This window comes from Cynocephalus volans, chromosome 1 (assembly GCF_027409185.1).
Source record: "Cynocephalus volans isolate mCynVol1 chromosome 1, mCynVol1.pri, whole genome shotgun sequence".
Taxonomy (NCBI): domain Eukaryota; kingdom Metazoa; phylum Chordata; class Mammalia; order Dermoptera; family Cynocephalidae; genus Cynocephalus; species Cynocephalus volans.
This window is the reverse complement of record NC_084460.1, coordinates 805,818-825,730: the sequence shown is the minus strand read 5'-3', so window position 1 is coordinate 825,730 and position 19,913 is coordinate 805,818. Positions and strand designations below refer to the sequence as shown.

General features: G+C 46.3%; 1 protein-coding gene across 1 annotated transcript in view; it reads right to left on the bottom strand.

Moving 5' to 3' along the window:
- Positions 1-10,262, bottom strand: part of VWF (von Willebrand factor) — a 151,350-nt gene extending 141,088 nt beyond the window's left edge. The window contains exons 1-3 of the mRNA XM_063087947.1: positions 10,139-10,262; positions 8,960-9,014; positions 7,305-7,469 (exon numbers count right to left, since the gene is read on the bottom strand). Coding sequence (XP_062944017.1) covers positions 7,305-7,469; positions 8,960-9,014 — 220 coding nt within the window. The 5' untranslated portion in view covers positions 10,139-10,262. The remainder of the gene's footprint in view (positions 1-7,304; positions 7,470-8,959; positions 9,015-10,138) is intronic.
- Between the last annotated feature and the right edge of the window lie 9,651 nt (positions 10,263-19,913).

Below are 19,913 nucleotides of genomic sequence, written 5' to 3'. Positions count from 1 at the left end.
AATAGAGCCTTGGATGACATGTCGTTAGCAGCACAGCGACCACCAGGAAAGTCTTGCAGACCACCCACAGTCCACGAACTAGGTTCTGCAGAGCTCCAGGCCCACACTGCGGGGGTGGAAAGGAGACACCAACCAAGCTAAAGGGGTTTGGTCGTGTCTGAGCTGGGAGCCTTGCCTACTCTGCGTTTCCACTTAGAAAAGCTTTTGCAGCAAGCAAATCTTTAGAAGTCAAACGAACTTTCTGACAGCCAGAAATCAGCCAAAGAAAAACCATTAGAACTGGAGAGATGGCTGACAGAGTAAGTAGAGTAAAACATTAATGGCAAAATGTGACTGATGGGTATATGGATGTTGTATTCTTTCAACTTTTCTGTATGTTTAAGAATTTCCATAATAAAATGCTGAAAAAGCAAACAAATGCGACAGCCTGGCAACAACCTCCAGCTTCAGTCCCACCTGGGAGCCTTCCAGGCCCCTCGGCATCTGCTATGGGCCCAAGACCAAAGCCCTTCTTCAGTCCCTTCTGGGGCTCCACTCTGAACACTACACACCAGCCTGGGATAAGCCAGTGTGACAGGGCACAGATCCACTGGACACCTCCTCACTGGACACCCACCAGGAGAGGCCCTCACCTACTGGAGGGGTACAAATGAGCCCAAGAAGCCTTGGTCTCCATGTCCCTGTGACCAAAACACCTGTCTCCTCATTGGTGTGACACCCCCCCCACCCCCAGTCCCACAGGCAGCTCTGCCCTGCTTCACTGGGCAGCTCAGACAATAGGTCGCTTCCCATCTGGAACCAGGAAAGGAATCCCCATGGGCCTCTCGTGCTGGCTCTCCCTCTCATGGGGATTCAGAAAGGGTGTCTTGGAACAGGTCGGTCAGGGAACGTGTGGCTGGACGTGGGTAGGGAATGCTTCAAGGCAACCAGGCAGCTTGGGGTGAGCCAGGCCCCACAGCTGCGATCTACAGCCCTTCAAGCCTTTTGAGATGTATTATCACCCAACAATTCACTCGTTCTACAAGAGTCAGGGCTGACTGAGCAGGTGCCACAGGAAAGCCCAAAGGTCACTGGCACTGTAAGGTGGAAAAGTAGGGCCTGCAGGGCTGAACAAGACGGGAATTCAGCAGAAGTGAAAATCGAACAAGAGGGAACCAGGAGAAAGGTGTGGGAGGTATGAGAGTCCCAGTCCTGCTCACATACATGATGGAGGACCCGACCCACGGGCCCACCCAGGTGGCTAAAACGGGGGTAACTTGCCCATCCTCATGGAGCTCGTGAGTGATGGCGGAGGTGGTACTCAGGCCCTGGTGCTGTTTTAAGTATTTGCAGAGCTTGCCCTGGGTGGTCCTGGGAGATGTCAGCATTAGGAATTCGAGGAGGCAGGTGCTGAACAGCGCCCCAGGGGCCGCCAGTCCGGGAAGGCAGGGCCAGCTGCCCCAGGATGCTCACCTACTGCAGGGAACTGGGATCCTGAAGTGGGTACTTAGGCCATGGTAACCATCACCACCCACCCACCCACCAAAGACAAATTAAAATAGGAGTCTAGGGGCAGGGTGGGGCTGGTGTTGCTACCTTCAGTGAGGACTGAACTGCTCCGAGCCTGTGGAATTCCCAACCCTGGACGGCTAAGGCGACTCTAAGAGCAGTCAATCCACACCCAAGACAAGGAGTTGGCAATGGAATTTTTGAAAGTGTGCCCAAGAGAAGTCTACGATTTAGAGAAACATACTATGGCAGTGGGGAATATCTTGGAAATCATCTAGAACAAGTGGTTCTTACACTTTTTTTTGCCAGAAAGCATAGTAAGAACAATTTATTTCATGACCCAAAATACACACACATATCCCCACACACACTTCACGTAATATTTACTCTTACCATGTGCTATGCACGCTGATATTTTCCAAGGTTTTCCATTCTCTTGCTTAATTTTTTTAAATGCTGGTTACAACCATTAAATTAATTTTAGGACCCATGGCTGGTGACTCAGTTTGAAAATCACTGGTCTAGACTGACTCCATTTTACAGATGGAGAAACTGAGGCCTAAGTTTACAACAGGATTTCTCCATCTCACCACTATTGACATTGGGGCCAGATACCTCTTTGTTGTGGGGACCACCCTGTGCATGGTGGGGTGATCTGCAGCTTCCTGGCCTCTACCCACTAGATGCCCCAGCCCTCAGTTGTGACAATCCCGAATGTCTCCAGACATTGCCACATGTCCCCTGGGGGAAAATTACCCTGACTGAGAACTGTTGGTTTACCCTGTGTTGGGGTGCAGAAAACTGTTCCCCAAAATATGGTACTATGGCATGTTCGGTGCTTTGAAAATTAAACAGCCTCAGAAATAAGCCTCAGAATCAAGGTCCCTCAAACCTTGTCTTGCTCCCCTCACCCCAAGCACAGAGGGACTTTCTCTGGAATGGCCTTATCTGACTAGGAAAGCTTCTTTCCAAAAGAGATGCAATTGTCTTACGATCCCCACCTTGGAATCTCATCAAATAACCAGGAAAGACAACCCCCTCCCTACAAGGGTCTGGAAGGACTGTGAGGTCGCCACACCTGGACAGACCATGTCACAAGATAATATCTGCCTCTCAGTCTCATTCAAACTGTCCCTCAAAAGAGTGGTCTGCACTCCCCATCTCGCCTCCATGAGGTACTGGGTACAATCTCCTGTGCCCCCCTGGGTTATAGGGCGATCACTCTCCTGCGGTTTCCCACTCCCTCCCAGCAAGTTAAAATAATAAAATCTGTTATGCCTCTTCTTCATGTGAATCTGAATTTGTCAGTGGTCTTTAGTGAACCTTCAGGGGTGAAGAGGAAGCTTTCCCGTGGCCCCTACAACTGTTAACATGCAGCAGAGCCACACAGGTTTTCTGGCTCCAGGTCCACACCTCCTTTTGCAACACAGGGCTGCCTAATGGGTCACCTGAGAGCTCTGGATTCGGCTAACCACTAAGGCAGGGGAGAACTCTAAACCAGCCTTGTGCTGTTTGCTTCGTTCCCTTGCTGCTGAAGTTGGGGATCGGGTGATGGGCAGCCATTAGGAAACTCAGCCATTGGAAACTGCCAGTCAGCCCAGGAAGGACGCCCACACTCACAGGCCTCCAGGTTAGCACTTCCTACAAGTGCTACGAAGAGAGGGGCTGGTGTCTCCCCAACAGGTGAGACCAACCAGCAAATTTCTCCCCAGGCTCCCCAAAACCCTTGAACTCAGAGGTGGAGGCACTGAGTGAGGGAGGGAGCACCCACGCTATGTGCTGGAGTGAGGCGCGTCCTGCTGGAGCTGCCCCTTGAGTCAGATGCAGGCTGAGCTGCGTTTGTAACGAACACGCCACCCTCCGCAGCTGTGATTCTGGTGCAGGTGTCCCTTCATCCTGCGGAACAATGACCTGGTCTGACCAGCTGTTTTACTGACAGAGAAACCAAGGCTCCCTCAGGGAAGTGACTCAGCAGGTTGTTGGTTGTTTATGGCTCTCTCAGGGTTGGTTTGGGAGCCAGGCGCTGTGGCCATGGCTTGGGAAGAGCAGTCTCTACACAGGAGGAGGAACCAGAACTCCCACGGTCTCTCTCTGCCCTGTGCTAACTAGCTAGGGGACCTGCAGCCCTGGCCTCCGACCCTGAAGCCCACCTGACCTGGAGCCACAATCAAGGAAAGAGGCTTCCCCTGTTCACCAGATGGTCCCTCGTGTACAGACATAATCACTTTAGCCAGGATGGGATCGAGGTCCCCGGGCACTCGGAGAAGAATGTCAATTTGCCATTTAGAAGAGCAAACAGGATGTCGTTGGAGAGCAGTGGAACCGAAGGTGATCGTTGCTTGTGAACTGGAACTGCAGGGAACATATGCTGGGCTCCCTGGCCCTGACCCCGGGACCTCTGGCGCCCCTGAAGCAGCAGTGCCAGCCCACCCTCCTCAGATGACGCCAACGAAACCAACCTACATTAAAGTCTGTTTGATCCGTAGCCTGGTTTAGGCCGATAACCTCCCAGAAGATTGATACTTTACAAGGGCAAGTTGTCTTAAGAAAATAATAATGAGCCAGTGGGGAATCCCACTGAGATGTTTTGAAGTACAGAGGCCCGCTGTGGCCCCTCAAATTCCTCCCAACTGCTAATACCCGGGAAATGGTGGCCAGAGAGCCCAGGCCTCCTGTGCAGACCCGTGCGGATGGGGCGGCGGGGGCGCACCGCTGGCATTACCCTGACCTTGCAGGAATGCCCCGAGCGCCCCGTGCCTGCCATGTGCACGTCCAACAAGAGAACATCCTCTGTTAAGTTGGCTGCTTTCAAGAACTCAGGTTGGGATAACACCTCACACTTTCAAGTAATTGATCTCCCTTGATCCTCACGGTATCTCCATTTTAAAGGTGAGGAAATGGAGGCTGAGGGAGACTGTGCCACTTCCCTAGGGACACTCAGTGAAGAGGGACAGTGGGGCCAGGAGCACAGGTCTTCTGACTCCAACCACGGCTCTTCCTGTGCTCCTGTTTCGTGCTGGGGCAGGGCCCTATGTCCTGTAGGACAAAAACCAGTCAGCACGAGGTGATGAACCCAGCGCTGGACAGGGCAGGGTGGTCAGGGGGGCTTCCTGGAGGAGGTGACAGTGACAGCCCAGAGGCACCGGCACAGCCTGGGTTTCCCTGACTGTGAGAACTATCCTTAAGTAGGGTGAGGTCTGCAGTTGTGCCTGAGTAGGGGGAAGGGGGCTTTTCCAACATGCTGGCTTGGCCCCCGGAACCCAGTCTGTGAACTCTGTGCCTGGTGCTGAGATTTCATGAAGTATCACCTGCAAAGCTATCTCCAGGGTAGGGAGTCCTCAGCAGAACTGAGCTAAAACAGGTGGTGGAATCAAGACAGCAACCACCTCCCAGGCGCCACAATGTCTCCACAGGACCCCCTCCCTGGAAATGCCACTGAAGCTCAAAGCTGTGGGGGAGGGGATGTCATTATTTCTTCTTTCAAAATCTTCCTCCTGTCACTCCTAACCCTCCATTCCCACTGACACCCCCAGAGCCATCTCAGGAAGGGGTTCTATCACATCTCTACTACAATTTTTAAATCCACTTAAAATGAACACTGGGGCCATCTGAGATGGGAAGGCCTGAGCTTTCTGTTTCCCTGGAGGTGGGAGTGGGGCTTTTTCTCTCCAGCTGCCCTCCTATGTCCCTCCTCAGCTGCCTCTGAAGCAAGGTGGAACCCCCACAGGATGGGGGCTCAGGATGGCTCCCTCGATTGTCACACTCTGGGCACATCTCTGGCCCTTTTCACCTCCTGCCTGGTTACCATGGCCAGGGCCACCCTGCCTCCTGCCTCCCTCCCGACCCTTCCCTGCTGTCAGGGACTCTTCGTGGCTCCTCCCAGCCGACTGCAAGCCCCCACACTGCAGCCTCGCCCCGTGGCCCAGCCTTACACCCCCCAAGCAACAGCCTGTGCTTCTCAAAGTTTGGCCCCCAGGCCAGCAGCAGCAGCAGCCAGGAAATTGTTAGCGATGAAATTTCTAGAACTCTGGAGGTAAAGCCCAGCAATCTGTTTGTACCTGGCCCTCCACGTGGTCCTGATGTGTGCTGGAGTTTGGGGACTATGGCTCCAGCCACACTAATCTCCCCACTGGCCCCAGGAAATGAGCCCATGCCCCTTCCAGACTCTTCTTGTTCATGCTGTCCCCACTGCATGGGGCACCCTCAACTGTCCTTTCCACCCAACCAAAATGTCTTCACCGAGGCTTCCCATATGCCACTCGCTCATGTAAACACCTCCTGCAGCACAAAAGAGCACTGTGCTCATACATCCTCTCCCAGTCAGCGTTGACAGGGACCCGGTGAGCTAAGCACCGGAAACAAAGATGAGCAAGGCATGGTCCTCACCCTGGAGGGGTCACAGAGGAGCAGGGACACTGGCAGTACACTGGAGTCATACTGTGACAGGTGTTCCAGCAGAGGCAGGGCAGGGACGAAGGGAAAGGAGAAGGGGACACTTATCGCTGTGGCCAACTGTCTTCTCACTGAGACTGAGCTCCCATACAGACCCTGGCCCTGGGCATTGATCCCTGTCGACTGATGGGAGTAATGACCCCAAGAGCCGTACAGCCTGTGTCTTGTATAGGGGTCTGCGTGTTGCCAAAGACCCTCTCTTTGGCCAAACTGAGTCAGGCTCTTCTGAGCCCTCTTCAGGACCTGGTCCCAACCTTGGGCTCTGTCCTTTGCCTGCATGATCCAGCTTTAGCAAACCCCACCCTCGATACCTGATCACCCTGGCCTGCCTTCAGCAAGAATCCTCCCAAGTTGGTATAGCCAGAGGCCCCCTCACCCCTGCTGTTTCCTCTGAGCAGTTTTCCATCACGGACCCCCACCCCGCTCCCTGGCTCTACATCCCCATTTTGCTTGCAGTTTTCAGAGTTCACCCAATCTCTCTCCCCTACTGCAAAGCTGCCATTGCAGTAGACCCTGTTGAATAAAGTCTTCCTCACAAGCATCACGAACATCTTTTCTTTAACAATGCAAGTCTGTCCATTGCCATCTCCCCTCCCCAAGGCTGGGGACCCCGCCTCTGCTAGGCTTTACAGCAACCCTCCCCCACATATCACACAAGCTGATGAACTCCCAGGGCGTGGAGTTCACCAAACTAAGATTCTCTGTCACTGCCTCCAGCCCCACCCAGCCTTAAAAAGTGCCCTCTCTCCTCAATGCAGAGGAACTTTCCTTCAACCTGAGAGGCTCAGAATCAAAATCCAGCTCCTCCTTTCAGTATCTGTCAGGCCTTGGGGGGAAATATACAACCACCTTGGGCCCTGGTTCTTCACGGGTAAGACGGTGACTGTACGTCTACATCCCAGAGCTGTTGGGGGACGTAGAGACAACACAGGCACAGCACCAGCACTTTTCAAGGAACACAGCTAGATACTTTGCATGCCGCAGCCACCAGGAAGACAACGAAGATTCTTCCCTTCTGCAAGGAGCATCTCATGTCCCAAAGAACCTTCTAGTCCCTCACTTTTCTTGATGTTTCTTTGCTCCCAGAATGTTGCCTGGACCCAGAGCAATGGGCAGAACCACCAAAGAAGCACAAAGACTCTCTGCATCCCACCAGGCTCCCCTGGAGACAGACCCAGGGGAAGCCAAGGGATGCCACATGTCACATACGATCGTCCCCCCCACCCCACCCCCACACACACGCTCAGTAGTGTGTGGTGATCTTCGAGCTCAGGCACTGTCGTGTGAGTAGGAACTCTCCCCACACACGAGGCTGAGTGCAGCCGGCCCCTCTCTGAATCCCTCCCATCAGGGCCAGGACTCACCAAGAATGGAGAAGGCATGTTTCTGGCAGTCCCCTGCCAGGAGGTAACTGCAGTGTCCTGCAAAGCTGTACATGCTCTCATCAAAGGTGCTGATGAAGTCACCTCCGAAGAGGCTGCATCTGGCCATCGAGGACCTGCTGCGAGTCCCTTCCGAGCAAAGAATCCCTGGAGAAAGAGGTCACGGGTGAGCATGACTGGGACCACTAACCCAAACCTCTCTGGCTTCATAGAAATGAGGCTGCGCCTGATAGAAATTGGGCTCTGGGGAGGTACTTTCCACCCTGAATGAGACTAAACTGTTGCTTTTCACCCCCGAGTATGACTCAGGAGTCATAGCAGTAATGGAGGAACTGTTTTTCAGGGAATCTATTCTTTTTAATGACATTTACTTACTGATTTAAAATGTAATAATGCTCGTTACAGAAAACACGGCGAATACAGAATGAAACACAAAGAAGTTAAAATCATCTGTAACTCAACATTCAGTGATAACTACAGTTAACATTTCAGTGATTATGCTTACACTTTATTTTCCAGCATATATACAGTTGTAGGTTTTTTACGAAAATCATCCTGTGCAAACTATTTATAACCTCTGCTTATTTCCTATCATATTATAAAGTATTTGCCATACCATTGTATATACTTCCAAAACATGATTTTTGCTGGCTGTATTATATTTTGCATCTAAATGAATATAGTTTAGCTCCCTGTTGTTAGGTTCTTAGCATTTTTCCACATTTTTTAATATTATAAGTAGATTGCAATGTGTATTAATACTTCATAGGTTAATACTTCATAGGTTAGGATTAATTAATACTTCACAGGTAGTAAGTAGATTTATTTCCTAAAATCTAAACAGATAAGACTGTGTGCCTGAAACACAGAACCTATGAAGTATTAATCCCTCCAGGGTCATGTGCTAACCTCCTCACTAATTGTGCGTGTGTAGGTGTGTGTTGGCCGATGGCAAACCGCAGCAGTAAATCTCTAAGTGCTCTTGGTCCCCTGGCACAGGACCCCCCTGGTAGGAAGATGCAGAGAGTGTGAGCAATGTACATTTTTTCCCAGACTAACCTGTGGCAGCAGGCTGGATGCTGCTGACCTGAGGGGTCTAAGAGGAGACAGTCCAAGGTCAGAAGGCCCCTTCTCCATTCAGGTTCTCATGGAGGAAAGGAAGGCGGAACAGCACAGTGCAGTGCACTGGCCTGGGACCCAGGAGAATTGACCTCTGGACTTGGCTCTGTGTGACTTTGGAGTAGTCATTTCCCCTCTCTGACCTCCAGCCTCTTCATCTGTACCATGGGAGGTCCAATTAGATGACCTCCACAATGTCTTCTAAACCTAATGGTCTATTTAAGTCTTGGATCCCTTCTTCCCTGCCCTGCACCCCCATCACATAGGACAGTTCTGTGCTGCCCTTGTGCTTCTGAATTCCCTGAGAGGAGGACACACTTGCAGGCACCCTGTTTCTGGGGAATACAAGTCAGGGGCAGGGGCTGGGCAGGTCCTCCACAGGAGGCAACCAGTGACTCGTGAGCCTAACAGGCTGGGCACACAGGTGAGCTCCAGACACAACTGCTGATTCCTGGAAGGTGGTTACTTCAAAAAGTCCCTGGGGTGGGAGTAAGGAATGGAAACACTTTGGAACCTACCTGGCAAGGTGAGGGCCAGAGCAAGCAGAACCCTCACAAGTCTGGCAGGAATCATCTGCAGAAAAGCAAGAGAAATGAGCTGGTTATTACTGCCCAGACAGACGGCTGCTGGTATGTGCTACTGTCAGTGCATGAAGTGGGAAAAATACACATACACATACATTTTTTAAAGCAAGAGAAAAGATTGACCCTCACCGACCCCCATTTCCCTTTTGAACATGGGCTGCTGGTCCAAATAAAGCCCCTGGCCAGTTCCAGGCCCCAGAGTGACAATCACCATGAGCCTGGGCCCCTGGGCACCCTTCTCCAGACCACAGTCCCAGGGCTAAGACAGAGGAAGACTCTGCCTTCTCCTCCCCCTCCTCCTCTCCCTCCTCCAGGCCAGCCTGACCTTTCACGTGTCCCTGCACTCCTGCAGCAGCTGAGAGCCGATGCACACCTAATTCTTCCTGCTCCTCATCTTTCCGTGCTTGGCCACAAACTGGGGAGTAGGAACTGTCTTATACTTTTCATCCTACCACAGGCACACAGGCTTAGAGAACGCTCAGGAGCCAGCCATTGGACTGCTCGTCCATCACCTGCATGGACCATGACAGCCTCCAGTGCAGGGGCTGTCTCTCTCATCTCTATCCCAGCATCCAGGAAGGTGCCCAGCACCCAGGAGATGCTCAGGAAACATTTGCCAAGTTGATCTGACAAATGGACAGGAGTCCAGTGGCCCTGGGCCTGAGCAAGTTTCCCCACCATGTGGCCCCCCAGAGAGGGACGATTAATCCCAGCTGGCAGAGCACACCCCTACTCCCTTAGAGCCCCTGCCACAGTCCCTCACCTCTGGAACAGGTTGTTAAATGAAGCGCAGATCTATCACCTTAGATTCTCTGGAGGTGACTCCTTTGCTACCTAATGCCCCACCCAGCCAAGCAAAGGAGAGATAAACCCAATCTATGATACACCTGTGGAAGGAGCACTTTTATACTGGATATGACCAAGTCTTGGTCTCAAAGCAGATGCCCCTCTCCCACTTCCTCCCAACACACAGATACATGAGGCTGCTCCCAGAAGGTACCCCTCCAAACAAAGTCCTCCAGTCCAGGGGTGGAGAACCCCAGCTCCTCAGGGATGGGGTCAGTGCCGCATCTTCCTCCCACAGCTGAGCCAGCTCTCCTCCATAGACCGTACCTTCCCCTGCACGTGAGGGCTGTGGGTGTCTCCAAGGTCCCTTGGGAAACAGCCGCTGCACAATGGTGCTGCCACCCCTAGGCCATGCTCCCAGCCACTGCTGAGGCGGAGTCAGATCTGCTACAGCTCTGGGCTCTCTTGCTGTTAAGTAGCCCAAGAGCTGCGGAGTCCCCACAGCTGGGGGAGATAAAGGCCAAGTTGTGACGTCCACCAACTGCCCCCTCCTCCCCACCACAATAGCTGTGAGCTGCCACACAGGGGACTGGTCTCCTCCTAATTACCAGAAGGAAACAATGAAAGGAAATGGTATTAGAAATACTTCCAAGCTGATAAGGCTTTGAACAGTTTGGAGGGAGACCCCTGGCAGCTGCCTTAATGAACTGCCTCACCCTCCCCAAAAGCCCCCCACACTCCCCACCTCCCACTTGGTACCTGGTCCTCCCTCAGTGCCGCACACAGACAGGGGATGTCAGGGATGCTGCTTTTCCCAGGACAGGCTGATCCAGGCCAGGCAGGAATCCAGACTAGATCAACACAGCTTCTGGATCCGGCTTCCAGGGCTGGACTGCAGGGAAGTTTGCAAAAACACCTCAACCTGAGCCAATTTAGCTGCTGTGTTTGGATGAAGGACAGCACTCACACTTCCTGTCTACCCTAGGTACGAATGATCAGGTCCTGGCCCCGGCAAAGACAGCCAACTTGGGTCCTGGCCAGGCTTTAATGGACAGATTACAGATAAAGCTTCAGGTCACAAGTCCAGGCCTTTGTAAAATTTAAGGGGGTCCAGGGGTGATGGTTTGATTCTAATACTCCTCCCAAAGACTCTTCTACCTCACTGCTTGTAGCCTGGTCGCACTCCTAAACACACACACACACACACACACACACACATGCACACACACACACATACACGCACGCACGCACGCACACACGCACGTACACACACACGCACCAATTATCTTCCCAACCTTCCATTCCCAACAGACCAATTCTCGACATCATCTGCCAAAGTAATTCCTGCTGAATGAGAGAGCTGATAAAACGGGCTGGGGTCCAGGGAGGTGGCTCTCTCAGGGTGGGATTCCAGGTAATAAGACAGGTATGGTCTCACATAGCACCACCTGCCCCTAGGACCCCTCACACTGCACCCCTCTCTTGTGTACCTCAGGAGAGGAAGACGAATGTAAGAAAATAATCTAAGTGATCCATTTTCAGAAATAACTTATCTGAGGGTGTTTTAACTGATTCAGGCCCAGCCCAAAAGTTGTCTGACGGGTCCAGCCCATCCGCAGAGGGTCTCTGAATAGACAGAGCTCTCCTTGAGTTGGTAGTTAGTTCCTACCCCCACTGTTTTCTTCATTCCCTGGTGTTTCTCCCTTCGCAGGGCTTAAGCACGGCTTTTTCACAGGCTTGTCCTGAGCCCCCAGACAAAAGAATTCCTTGCAAGGCGGTAATAAATTTTAGCTGTTGTTTGGGAAGATTGTGCACCCTGCAGTACTCAGCCAATGAGGAACTGAGGGAGGGACTTGCACACTAGGGAATCAGTTGCTTGCTGCAGCCCTTTTCCATGTGCCTGCCCTTCAGACACCCAAACCTTGTAAGGCCATAATTAAAGTCTCACCTCACTGTACCTCGTGTCTCCGTGTCCATCCTTTGGCATTGGACGGGTGAGGGTGTTTCTGACAATGAACATTCCCAACAAAGAACAATAGTTGAAAGGACACTTAAGGATTTCCATTCCCAACTTTTTTTTAACTACGTAACCTGAAAATCCTCCCATTACAAAATACATGAAATGCTGTGTCAAATATAACAAATGTTCTTTAAATGCACAGCTGAGCTGGGAGGACAGAAGGGACCATCTGCAAGGGTCAGCAAGGAAGAGGGACCCACATGAGCAGGAAGCGGAGCCAGCCTGAGGGGGGTCAGTCAGGCCAGGAAACCTCTGGGCTTGAGGCTGAACTTGGTGAGAACAGGAAATGAGGATTCAGCCTGACTCAGGCGGAGAGCCGGAGCTGAAACCCCCGCATGAAGCCAACAGCCTGGAGGAAAAACCTCTTCCAAACGGTGGACCAGAGAAAAATTCATCCACCAACATAAAAGTTAAGGGAGCTTGTCTGTCTCCATCTGTTCTGCGGGGCAGTGTAGGGAGAGGGATTAAGTCTTTCTTTAGAATTTGTAGCCTTGGGCCTGTACTCAGACAGGGTTGGGTTCAAATTTACATTACCACACAGTCCAGAAACTCCCAATTTGAGAAGCTAACACAGAGGCTAGTCTTAGTACCTGAGGTTCTTGGCAGAAACCAGCATGACTCTATCAAAGAAGATAAACCTTTTTCCAAGGTCACATATGATAATCACAAATAAAGCTCTCTTGAGGACGAATTCAAAGTCGCAAGTTTTAAAACACTTGAGAGAACAATCTACCATGAGCCAGCATAAGTAGTCACAACAAGAAGCAGAGTTAGATCCTTATGAATTTCGGATAATAAAATGATCAGACAGAGATGAAAAATCAAGTGTTTAAAATTACAACGGACTAAAAAGCAGGAACTGAAAACATTTTTTTTTAAAAAAAGACATAATGAGAAAAGAGCAGGAAGACTTAAAAAAATAACTTTTAGACATGAAAATATACAGTAAATCAATTGGAAAAACTCAAATAAAAACACCTGTTATTCCTGAGGAAAAATTTGCTGGAAAATAAATCTGAGGAAATTACTCAAGTCCGGCCGGTTAGCTCAGTTGGTTAGAGCCCAGTGCTGTAACACCAGGGTCAAGGGTTTGGATCCCCGTACCGCCAGCCGCCCCTCCCACAAAAACAGAAATTACTCAAAAATAAACAAATAAATAAGGAGATGAAAACGTGAGGCAAGTGTTAAGAACACGGTAGAATGAAAAGATCCGAAGAGAAGCGCTGAGAGAAGAAGCCGATCAGAGCAGGGTTCGCTCCGCAGTGTCTCAGTCTGAGTGTCCCATGGCAGACCCTGAGCACTGTAGTGCAGACCAGTTGTCTGGGAGGGCAGAAAACCTGGCAGGAATGGGGTAGTGCTACACGGGGAGGGAAAGCAGCCCGTGAAAGACGTTTATTAAGCCACACACCAAGCAGGCAACTGAAGATTAATCCTGTGAGGAAAGTCTGGGGGAAAGAGTGAGACACATGCCTCAGAGTCATCCCACTCTCGGGTCAGGAGAGCAGGGGTCTGTCCACACCTGCTCCTGCCAAGTGATGCCCAGCGCTGCTCCTGGGGCGTTACCTCCTCCACGCTCGGGCCCTCGCGCACAGAGGTGCAGGCACTGGTGGTCCAGAAGAAACTCATACAGAGTTCATTAAGGTTGGGGGGCCCGGGGGGCTGTGTCATCTGAGCCACCTTATTAAATTATCATTCAGAGTTAAGGAAATATAGAGACATTTTTTCAGGGGGAAAAAAAAACGATGGCTTTAACAGTTCCTTCTGAAAGAACTATTAAAGAAGTTACTTTAGAAAGAAGGAAATTAAACCCAGAAAGAAGATACTTTAAAAAAAAAGGTAAACAAAGAAACTGGTAAATACGGGGAGGGGAATATGAGCAGGCAGTGATTGTATGAAATAATAACAATAATAATGATAAGTTGGAGAGTTAAAAAAAAAATAAGATGGAACCAAAATACCAGGCAGCAATAGCACGTAAGATGGGAGCAAAGGTCACCTTCCGGCAAGAAGACGTAGAAAATCTAGCCTTTGTTAAGAGCTAATAACTCTAGCCTTTGTCAAGGCTAGACTGCGTGGTAAAATTTTGAGAGGCTATTGAAAGAATAGAATTAATTGTACTTTTTCGAAACCCACGGGAAAAAAAAATAGAAAATAAAGAAAACTGGACTGATCTAGGAGAAAAACGGAAAAAGCAGAACAAAGAGTATAAAATAAGATAGTACAAACAAATCCAAACAGATCAATAATCAACAATAAAAAGACAGAGGTTATCAAATTGTGTTTCTTTAAAAAGATGCACAATCCAGCAATGTTGAAGAGACAGGCCTAAAACAGAAAGACACAAAGACTACAGGAAAAAGAAAGGAAAAGGCAGATGGTACCAAGAGAAAACTTGTGATATTACTATCGCACGAACCGACCTTAAGGCAAATGTCATTATTAGCAGTAAAGAGGATAAAAAGGTGATAAAAGGATCGATGCATCTGGAAGATATAATTATAAATGTATGTGCATTTAATAGTGTAAGCTTAAAATTTTTAAAGAAAAAATGATTGAATTATAAAGCAAAGCAGAAAAGTCTTCTGGTAAAAGTCAACAACACCCTTTTATGGAAAACTAGCAAACAAAAGCATCTTAGTAACCTACAAAAAGAAGCAAGTGTCCTTGGCCTGAGAAACAGCCAACTTTACACTTACGGTAAAACGTAAGCCACTTTCCCTTTAAAAACCAAAAAAAGACAAGGTCGCCAAGGTCATCACCACTAGTCAACAATGAATCAGTTGCCCAGGCCAGTACAGTAAGAGAAGAAGAGGAAATATAGGCAATATGGCCTCGGAAGGAAAAAGCAAAATAATTATTATTTGAAAACATGAATGTCTACGTAGAAAAATTCAAGAGAATTTACATAAGAGAATCTAAGAGTTCAGCAGTTTGCTAAAAGAAGATTCATTTTAAAAATCTATTATGTTTCCATATAATTATGAAATGCAATTTAAAGTGACCCATTGGTAAGACAACAATTACTGTAGGCATTTAAGAATAAATAGAACAAAATCTGCACAATAACATTATGCGGAAAATTATGAATTTTGTTACAAGACTCAAAAGAAAACCCAGTGGAGAGAAATACTGTGTTCATACTTACTACGTCACAACATTGTAAATATCCTCAAATTAATCTATAAATCTAATGCAATTCCAATCAAAATCTAACAGGGTTTTTTGTGAAGTTAAATGAACTGATTGTAAAATCCATATGCAAAACAAAAAGATCAAGAATAGTTAAGACAAATTTAAAATTTAAAATTGCCACTAAGAAATGGACAAACAGCCTAGTGGCAATAGATGGTGACAGGGAAAGACAAAAAAGGAAGAAACCTAGCTGGCCAGTACACACATGAAACACCGTCCAATGATTCTTTATGCACCCACCGGAATGGTATAGACTGGGGCTACTGGAATTCCTGCAATTTGCTATTAGGAGGACAATATGCTACTTTGGAGAAAAAAGGGAAAATGTCTATCAAATTTAAAGATGCTCTACCCCATAGCTCTAAAATTGCACTCTTAGGCATACACCCGAAAAATCTTTCATCCATGTGCACAAACCAACATGCACAGAATGTTTACTGCAGCCGTGTCTGTAGTCACAAAGACGTGTGAACAACCAACCTGAATGTGCTTCAACAGAATGAATAAATAAATTCCGGCACATTCATCATATGAAATACCAACAGCATTTTAAAAATAATCTACATGAACCTACGTGGATAAATCCCAAAAATAATGGTGAGCAAAAAAATAAAGGGAAGCATCAGAGGATATGTACAGTGTGACACCGTTTATGCAAACCCAAAGATAATGTAAAATAAAACTGTATACAAGGGTACTTCAAAAAGTTCATGGAAAAATAGAATTAAAAGGTAATGCCAATCTTTTTTGAAGACCTCTTGTATTATTGCCACAAATGTGTTTAACTGCAGTAAAAGTAAACATGCATGGTGTGATAAGCACTAAATTCATTACCACTGAGCAAAAAGAGAAAAGATGAGACCCAGAGAGACGTACAGAGGGGGCTATACCTCTCCGTATATATTTTGTTTATTTGACCATTTCAAAATATGAAGCAAATATTTTAAAAAATGTTAAGATGGGATCAAGCTGGTTGCAACACAGGTATTTTTATATTATCCTCTCTAGTTTTCTTTTTTTAATTTAATTTTATTTTGTCTATATACAATGTGGTTGATTGTTGTGGCCCATTACCGAAACCTCCCTCCCACCTCCTTCTCCCCCCTCCCTCCCAACAACCTCATATCTGTTCACTTGTCGTATCAACTTCAAGGAATTGTAATAGTTGTGTGTTCTTCTCTCCCCCCTCAGTTTATTTGTGTATTTATTTATTTATTTTTAGCTCCCGCAAATAAGTGAGAACATGTGATATTTCTCTTTCTGTGCCTGACTCATTTCATTTAATATAATTCTCTCTAGGTCCATCCATGTCGTTGCAAATGGCACTATTTCATTCTTTTATAGCAGAGTAGTATTCCATTGTGTAGATATTATAGCACATTTTCCGTATCCACTCATCCGATGATGGACATTTGGGCTGGTTCCAACTCTTGGCTATTGTAAATAGTACAGCAAGGAACGTTGGAGAACAGGTATACCTTCGACTTGATGATTTCCATTCCTCTGGGTATATTCCCAGCAGTGGGATAGCTGGGTCATATGGTACATATACCTGCAATTGTTTGAAGAACCTCCATACCATTTTCCATAGAGGCTGCACCGTTTTGCAGTCCCACCAACAATGTATGAGAGTTCCTTTTTCTCTGCAACCTCGCCAGCATTTATCGTTCACTGTCTTTTGGATATTAGACATCCTAACGGGGGTGAGATGGTATCTGTGTGGTTTTGATTTGCATTTCCCAAATGCTAAGTGATGGTGAGCATTTTTTCATGTCTGTTGGCTATTCGTATGTCTTCCTTTGAGAAATGCCTATTTAGCTCTTTTGCCCATTTTTTAATTGGGTTACTTGTTTTTTGTTGTAAAGTTATTTCAGTTCCTTGTATATTCTGGATATTAATCCTTTGTCAGATGTATATTTTGCAAATATTTTCTCACACTCTGTTGGTGGTCTTTTAACTCTGTTAATTGTTTCTTTTGCTATGCAGAAGCTTTTTAGTTTGATATAATCTCATTTGTTTATTTTTCCTTTGGTCGCCCATGCTTTTGGGGTCATATTCATGAAATCTGTGTCCAGTCCTACTTCCTGAAGTGTTTCTTCTATGTTTTCTTTAAGAAGTTTTATTGTTTCAGGGTGTATATTTAATTCTTTAATCCACTTTGAGTTGATTTTAGTATATGGTGAGAGGTATGGGTCTAGTTTCATTCTCCTGCATATTGATATCCAGTTCTCCCAGCACCATTTGCTAAAGAGGCAGTCTCTTCCCCGGTGTATAGGCTTGGTGCCTTTGTCAAAGATCAGATGGCTGTAGGTGTGTGGGTTGATTTCTGGATTCTCTATTCTATTCCATCGATCAGTGTGTCTGTTTTATGCCAGTACCTTGCTGTTTTGGTTATTATAGCCTTGTAGTATAGTTTAAAGTCAGGTAGTGTTATGCCTCCAGCTTTATTTTTTTTGCTCAGAATTGCTTTGGCTATGCATGGTCTTTTGTTATTCCATACAAATGTCTGGATAATTTTTCCATTTCTTTTTTTTTTTTTTGGTCTTTCTCGTGACTGGCACTCAGCCAGTGAGTGCACTGGCCATTCCTATATAGGATCCGAACCCGCAACGGGAGCGTCACAGTGCTCCCAGCGCCGCCCTCTCCCAAGTGCACCATGGGCTCGGCCCAAGTTTTCCATTTCTGAGAAAAATGCCATTGGAGTTTTGATGGGAATTGCATTGAATTTATATATCACTTTGGGTAGTATGGACATTTTCACAATGTTGATACTTCCAATCCAAGAGCATGGGATATCTTTCCATCTTCTTGTATCCTCTTTAGTTTCTCTCAACAGTGGTTTTTAGTTCTCATTATAGAGATTTTTCACATCCTTGGTTAACTCAGTTCCTAAGTATTTTATTTTTTTGGTAGCTATTCTAAATGGGCAAGCTTTCTTGATTTCTCTTTCCGCATGTTCACTATTGGAGAACAGAAATGCTACTGACTTTTGTGTGCTGATTTTGTATCCTGCTATTTTGCTGAAATCATTAATCAACTCCAAGAGTTTTTTGTAGGGGCTTTAGGCTGTTTGATATATAGGATCATGTCATCTGCAAAGAGGGACAGTTTGACTTCATCTTTTCCAGCCTGGATGCCCTTTATTTCCTTCTCTTCCCTGATTGCTCTGGCTAGTACTTCCAACACTATGTTGAATAAGAGTGGTGATAGTGGGCATCCTTGTCTAGTTCCTGTTCTTAAAGGAAAAGCTTTCAGCTTTTCCCCATTCAGGATGATATTGGCAGTGGGTTTATCATATATGGCTTTAATTATGTTGAGATACTTTCCATCTATGAGGGTCTTTGTCATGAATGAATGTTGAATTTTATCAAATGCTTTTTCAGCATCTGTAGAGATGATCATATGGTCCTTGTGTTTGATTTTATTGATATGGTGTATCACATTTATTGATTTGTGTATGTTGAACCCACCTTGCATCCCTGGGATGAATCCCACTTGATCGTGGTGTATAATTTTGCATATGTGTTGCTGTATTCTGCTAGCTAGTATTTTATTGAGGATTTTTGCATCTATATTCATCAAGGATATCGGCCTGTGGTTTTCTTTTTTAGTTGTATCTTTACCTGGTTTTGGTATCAGGTTGATGTTTGCTTCATAGAATGCGTTTGGGAGAATTGCCTCTGTTTCAATCTTTTGGAATAGTTTGTAGAGAATTGGTGTCAATTCCTCTTTGAATGTTTGGTAAAATTCTGCTTTGAATCCATCTGGTCCTGGGCTTTTCTTTGTTGGGAGCCTTCTGATAATAGCTTCTATCTCTTTTATTGTTATTGGTCTGTTCAGATTTTGTACATCTTCATGGCTCAGTTTTGGTAGCTTGTCTGTGTCCAGAAATTTATCCATTTCCTCCTGATTTTCAAATTTGTTGGCGTGTAGTTGTTTATAGTAGTCTTGAATGATTCCTTGCATTTCAGATGAATCAGTTGTAATATCACCTTTTTCATTTCTAATTTTTGTTATTGGGATCTTCTCTCTTCTTTTTTTAGTTAGCCATGCTAATGATTTGTCAATTTTATTTATCTTTTCAAAAAACCAACTTTTTGATTCATTGATCTTTTGAATTGTTTTTTGGTTTTCAATTTCATTCAGTTCTGCTCTGATCTTAATGATTTCTTTCTGTCTGCTAACTTTAGGTTTGGATTGTTCTTGTTCTCCTAGTTCTTTAAGGTGAAGTGTTAGGTTGTTCACTTGCCATCTTTCCATTCTTCTGAAGTAAGCATTTAATGCGATAAATTTCCCCCTTAGTACTGCTTTTGCAGTATCCCACAGGTTTTGGTATGATGTATCATTATTTTCATTAGTTTCAATAAATTTTTTGATTTCCTGTTTGATTTCTTCTTGGACCCATATGTCATTAAGTAGAACGCTGTTTAATTTCCATGTGTTTGTGTAGTTTCCAGAATTTCATTTGTTATTGATTTCTAATTTTAATCCATTGTGGTCTCTCTAGTTTTCTACATGGTCAAAATTTTCATTTAAAAGATCAAGTCCTGAAGCCAAGCGTCCTTGGAGTGTTGGCTTTGTCCTTACAAATAGCAAGGTGACAAGCATCCTGTACATAAATATTCGCACACACAGACCATCTCCTTAAAACGAATTCCTAGAAATAAAAGAAATTTCTGGGCCAAAGGCATAAAAATTGTTAAGACTCTTACACATCATTCCAAGAATTATACCAATTTTGCCCTTCTATAGAATTTTTCTATTATTATTTGGCAATGTAATTGGCAAAAACTGTTATAAGATTATAGTTTTAATATTCATTTCTTTGATTACTGGAGGAAGGTTTTCTAATACTGTTCAACTGTATTTCTTCTTTTGTGAATCTCCTGT